A 6,000-nucleotide genomic window follows, 5' to 3' on the forward strand; every position below is an offset into this window, starting at 1 on the left:
CGTTATGGTCTCTCACTTACATTAAACCCGCCAAGAGACGTTCTAGAAAGACTCTAGGAGATGAGTCAAACACAAAACACACACGTCCACACACTCAGCCTCTTCAGGGAGGGGGTGTCGCTTAAAAACGCTAAAAACAAAAACCACCCATTTGAGGATTATGATTCTGGAAATTTATTAGGATTTTTTTTTCTTCACCAAGGAAGCTACATGCAAAAGATACAACATACAGAATATCTTTAAATAACACAACTGCCAGACAGAGACAGGGTGATATTGGGAGGGGCATTTTTGTTTTTACTTCACTAGGTTCTATTTTTAATTTTTAATTTTTTTTGTTCCTCTGGATGGAATTTTTCAGATGTCAGTGAATGGGGAGTGTGGGGGTGCTAGGAGGATGGGAGAAATGCAGAAAGCAGTACAAATACGAGACTTCAAGCAGATTCTCAGAGCGACTGGGAGGTAAAGACACGGAGAAGGTTTGGTGGAGGCGCTGGGCGCTACAACAAACACACAAACACTAGCCGAACTTTCCAAAACGTCTATTATTCTAAGGAGGAAATGCAGAAAGGAAGGAGAGATTCTGACTGTGCTCTCTGCAAGATTACAGACCTTCTCTGGTTGATTTTGTCCTCTTTTTTTCCCCCCCTTCTAATTGGGTGGATTAGACCTTAACTTCAAATAGAGAACAGGATGCTGTGGAGAGTGCATGGGTGAGTGAGGAGTTGACACACACACCAGCCACACTCCCACCCTTGTCTATGTGGGCACATCACAGCCCAAGCCTCGGCACCCCATTTCTCATGCTTTGGTGGACGCATCTTCACAGCACAAACCATTGGTCCCTTGGAAGGAGAGTCTGAGGTCTTTGCCTTTTTTGAAGGCTCGTTGCATTTATACTCTGGGAGGAAAAAATATATATACCACCAGGCACAAAGGGAGGAGGGGCGGAGAAAGATAGGAGTGGGGGAGAAGGGAGAAGGGAGGAGGGGAGGCCAGCCGAGCGCTCAGGTGAAATTAAAATTGGAGGTCAGTTCCCGGATCCGATTCTCTCGGTTCATTTTCTTGAGTTTCATTCTGCGATTTTGAAACCAGATTTTGACTTGTCTGTCTGTAAGGTTAATGGTCTTGCTAATCTCCAGGCGGCGCTCTCGCGTCAAATACATATTGAACAGAAATTCTTTCTCCAATTCCAGCGTCTGGTGTTTAGTATAGGGACACCTCTTCTTCCTTCCACTCTTTGCTGTCAGCCAATTTCCTGTGGTGTTTTCTGCCTTTATCTCCTCTGTTAAAAATAACATTATTTACATAAGTATCCCTGAAGAGGCAAACCCTCCAGAACGCTGCAGCCTCTGCCAGCCTGCTGCAGGGCAGCTGGGGGAGCACAGGGGGACTGCTGTTACCCCCTGGGCCTGACTGGCGGGGTCCTCTTGGGCTCAGGGCTCTTAGAATAGCTTTGGGATCTAGATTTACAGGGGAGAGAGACAGAAGAATCTTGCCTCCAAAGCATTTATTAAAATTAAATTACTCCAATCCACCTTGACCTAGCAGATTCTGAGTGCTCCCGTACCACCCCCCTCAGCTTGCTGACCCTGGTAGGTGCTTGAAACCTAACCAGGCCCTACCTCCTCTCTGTTCCATTCCAGTTCTGGAAAGATCCAACCAGAAGGTAAAGCATGTGCCAGGCCCCAGACCAGGTGGCAGAGTCCACCCTGCTGGCTACAGCAATTCCCAAAGAGCTTTGACCCCTTTCAACTCAGTGGAGGGATGCTGCCCCATTCTCTGCAGCCAGAGGCCATTGCAGCTGTCCCTTCACCAGACCTCCAGTCATTGCTTCCACCTGATGTGCCACAGAGGGACACTGCCCCTCGATCTCCCATTGCCAGCTTTTCCTCTCCTGGCCATTTCCCCCAGGTGTGAATAGCTGAGGCAGGGGAACTTTTGCAGGCAGCAGAGGTCAGGGACAACAGCTCCAGGCACGCTGAGTGGTCCTCAGACAACTGCCCTGGCCATAGGATCTAAGGTCAAGGGAGAGAGATACACTGAGGAAATGCAGCCTCTTGGAAATCTCCTGCATGGCCTACATAGATATGTATACCTGCATGCATGCATGCATGTATGTATTCCTGCAAAGACGCACAGTCCTATACATATGCACACACGTGTCTATTTATATAAGGAGATACTATAAGTATAGCCTGTATTTTCCATTATCTTACTGACAGCTTCTCTCCCTGGACCACATTCTTGCTGCAATGGACTGGCCTTGTTCTTCAAGCAGCAAGAAAGACCTAATCCATCTTTTCTAGGGGGGAAAACTACAGAGTCCAGAGACCTGAGAGGGGCAGCCAGTAAAGAATTCGGCTGATGGTTCTGCACTCCATCTCTCCCCATGCAAAATGAAACTGCCAGGTTCCTGGATCTTATCTTGATGGGGAGTGGGGTAGGAGCCCCAGAGGAACCAGGAAGCACCAGAAAAATGCAAGCTTGAGGCTGTGGTTTAAAATATCCCAATGTCCTTAATTCTGCTCTCACCTCTGCACCTGCGGCCGCCTGCCAAATTGTGTAAAGGCTCTCCACGTCTAATTCCATCCTGTTTATTTTCTTATTGGGGTTGTTGGGTTTGGGGGGAGGGGAGAAATTACAAATGGGGAAATCTGGCCTGGTGGAGACACCAAAGTGAGAGAGGGGCACAGGCAAAGAGCATACTGAGAGGGGTTAGTTGGGGTGGGATGGCTTAGGTTGTTGGGGGAGAGGGGAGGAAAAGGGGGGTCTACTGGAATGGAGTCAGTTTGAGTTTAAAGGTAGACTTGTTAACCTTGACTTTGCTAGAATGCAATCTACACCCCAACCAAGCTCAGGGTCTGGAGAAAAGATAGAAAATTAAACTTTCATGTTGCACACATGTCACAGTGAAGGCTTTGTGGATGTGTGTGACTCACTCTCTTCCTCATGCTCATGAACACACCTCATCTTCTGTCCAGGGTCTCCATGAGCTAATTTGCCAAGGCCACATTTGCAGAGGAGAACCAAGAGGGTGAGACTCTGCCCTTGCCCGCCAACACAGGGCATATGCATGTGTGAGTGGGCATGCATGTGTGCGGACCTTGTGAGAGGGGTGTGTGTAAGTGTGACTCAGGTCGCTGCCAGGCATGCGTGTGCACCGCATCCATATACAAAGCACCACAAGATCTAGGCCGCCCCAGTCTGCTCAGCTCTCACTAGTCCCTCTGCCTGTGCACCCATTGAGCCCCTCTTCTATACAGCCTCCAGTAGCCAGTGCCATGGGAGTAGCTTTATTACTCCCGTCACAGTTAGGCCTTTTTGTGATGCTTTTGGCTCCAACTTTCCAGGGAAAGTCGGTCCCCTCGTCCTCACTCCACTGCTCCCTTTTCCTCCACATTCTTTCTCCAGGTGTCAGAGAAAGGTCCTGGAGTCCTCCAGTTCCCACAGCAGAAATGAATCCTGAACCCTGAGCTTGAACTCTGGCTAGGCTTTCTCTCTTAAACCAAAATCACAATAAAACACCTAAAGCCACGCTTCCTTGCCATTCACACAGAAATTTCCCTACCACTCATTTGTAAGCTGTTATTGGAAACCAACGAAAACATTTTAATTTAACTAGGAAAAAAGGAAAAGAAAAATTTTAAAGAGAGACAAATAACTTACAACAGTTCAAATGCCCCTTTCCAACGCCTACCCAAGCTAGGCTTCTGGGGGAGGGAGGGACGTGGCGGGAGCCCTTCACCTCCACCTCTTCCGGCCCCAGTCCCTCCACACAAGGCCCCCAGCCGGGCCCAGAACTGCAGGATCCCAAACCACACGCACAAATGAGACCCACAAACAACAAATCGTGCTCCGCGGGAAACAATTTTCAACTGGGAAAACGCAGTAAAGCGAAATCTTCTTTCTCCCCAGCCTCCCCTAGTCCCTGACCCAAGATCGCCATTTTAAGATTTTTACAAGCTTTTGACCTGAGCGTGGGACATCAGCCCCCCAGCACCACCACCGCCACTGCGCCGGACAACAGCGAAGATCAAGCAAACCAAAGCCAGCACAAGCCTGGGAGTGGGCACTCGACCCGGGCAGCTGACGGCTCCTACAGGCTGCCAGCGGTGCGCACCACCCTTGGGTCTGGGCGCCCACGGCGGCTGTCTGCCCAGCACCTCCACTTCGCCGCTTACCTTCCTTAGCCAAGTGACGCGCCACCAGCCTGGCGCTCAGCAGACAGGAGTCGCAAGCTGGGGTCGCATTCCCAGGACCGTCCAGGGCCTCCTTGGCCCAAATGTCTCCCTTCCTCCGCCCCGGCCAGGGAGACCAAGTAACCGAGCGTCCCAGCCGGGCCATGGCCCAGGCAGCCTTACCTTTCGCTTCGTTATCGGAGGTGTCTGGGCTGGAGTCGGCGGTTTTGGCCCGCTCCTTTTCGCTCTCCAGGGGGCTGCCTTTTGGGCCTGCCAGGCTCTGCTCCGTCTTGATTTCATTGGGGCTGGGGGTATGGCTGTCGGACTTGGGGGTCTCAGGGAAACTCACTTTGCCCCCGAGCTGGGACGATTCCAGATGTTCGGCGCGCGGGTTGAGACTGGCCCGCTGCTCAAAAGGGGTTTGGAAGTCGTTGGCCCCCGCACAGTGCGGCGGCTTGTCCAGCGCCGAGTAACTCGGGCTGGCGCGGTAATAGCTGGGCACCGGCACATCGTGCTCCCCGAGGCAGGACTCTTGCAGGGTGTGGGAGTAAAGGGCTGCCTCAGGGCCACTTTTCGCCCGCTTCTCTGCGCTGTACATGCAGCAGACATTCTCCTCCTTGACACTAGGTGGGTAGGAGCAGGAGGACAGCGGCCTGCCAACAGGTTGTTCCAGGCGGTAGGCGGCTTTGGGGTCGCCCCAGGAGTCCAGCTGCGAGAGGTAGGACGGATAGGTGTTGAGGGCGAGGTTGGGAGTGCTGCCCTCGTCCCTCTTGGAGAGCGAGGGCGCGAGCCCGCAGCCCCTCATCACCCCGCAGTTGAAGTCACTCCCAGATTGCATATACATGCCTGGGCTCCGGCTATAGCGCTCTCCTCCGCCCGGCGCAGCCAAGGGCTCAGCGTACGAGTTCGGAGTTACATTGCGAGGGCATGTCATTTTCAGAGAGAGGGGTTTTTAAGGAGCAATACTACAGCGGAGGAGCTGACATCTTTTTTTTTTCCCATCCGGGAGGGGGGGCGGTTGGAGGGGCGGGAGGGAAAAGAAGGGGAGGGAGGAAATATCAGCTCCATAATTATCCGCGCATTCAATCCTCACCATGTGACGGCTAGACCAATGGGATTTGAAAATGGCCTTGATGATTCAGACGGCCGTGACGTCAGCGGGGTCAAGTTGTCGGCAGGCGGAGCGCGCAGCGTGGAGTAACAGCGCCACCTAGCAGCCACCTCGGGGTAGGGGCACCGGAGCCCTTCCCCGCGAACAAAGGAAGCACCCCCGGGGCTGCAGGGGCAGGAGGGAGGTGGAGGGAGATTGTGTGGGGGTGGAGGGCTCTTGGGAGAATGGGGTTTGTTTACCCTGGAACCAGCCTGTAATTCCTGGGGAGGGGGTGCCCGAAAGGGTGGGGGATACCAGAAAGAGGGGGAGAGGGAAGCAACTCGGGGCTCAAAACAAATTCAAATTAAAAGGTCAAGACACCGTTCAGGTACTTCTTCCCCTCTCCTCACCTCCCCTTTCTTCTTGGATCCCCGTCCTGCTTCTTCCCTTGGGGTGGGGCTGGGGTGTACTTTGGCGGAGGAGGACTCCAGTGGGCAGACAAATGGAGAAAAAGTTAAGGAATCCCAAACAGAACTAAAGTTTCCGCTCTCCTGTGTGTCCTCGTCCGTCAGGATTGGCCTTCGGGGCTGAGAACCCGGGGACCGCCCGTCATGGAAATTGGTTGAGTTGCAAGTTCTCTGTGGGAGTTGACTGGGGATCTCCAGTGTACGGGGTGGGCCAGGGAGGGGCGGTCACATCACTTCAGAGCTGCTTGGGGAAAGGAGGTTC

At 52.8% G+C, this 6,000-nt stretch overlaps 1 protein-coding gene across 1 annotated transcript; it reads right to left on the bottom strand.

Annotated features, from left to right (window-relative positions):
• Nucleotides 1–150: 150 nt before the first annotated feature.
• Nucleotides 151–5,227, bottom strand: HOXC10 (homeobox C10). Its single transcript, XM_024575741.2, has 2 exons — nucleotides 4,365–5,227; nucleotides 151–1,285 (listed from the first exon to the last, which is right to left on the bottom strand). Exons 1-2 carry the CDS (start codon nucleotides 5,113–5,115, stop codon nucleotides 1,008–1,010), a joined length of 1,029 nt encoding a protein of 342 aa, XP_024431509.1. The 5' UTR covers nucleotides 5,116–5,227; the 3' UTR covers nucleotides 151–1,007.
• Nucleotides 5,228–6,000: the final 773 nt, after the last annotated feature.

This window comes from Desmodus rotundus, chromosome 3 (assembly GCF_022682495.2).
Source record: "Desmodus rotundus isolate HL8 chromosome 3, HLdesRot8A.1, whole genome shotgun sequence".
NCBI lineage: Eukaryota > Metazoa > Chordata > Mammalia > Chiroptera > Phyllostomidae > Desmodus > Desmodus rotundus.

Coding starts and splice junctions, on each gene's coding strand:
- HOXC10 (XM_024575741.2), bottom strand. CDS start 5,115: ATGACATGCCCTCGCAATGTAACTCCGAACTCGTACGCTGAGCCCTTG. Junction 1,286..4,364: donor CTCCGATAACGAAGCGAAAG/GTAAGGCTGCCT, acceptor TATTTTTAACAG/AGGAGATAAAGGCAGAAAAC.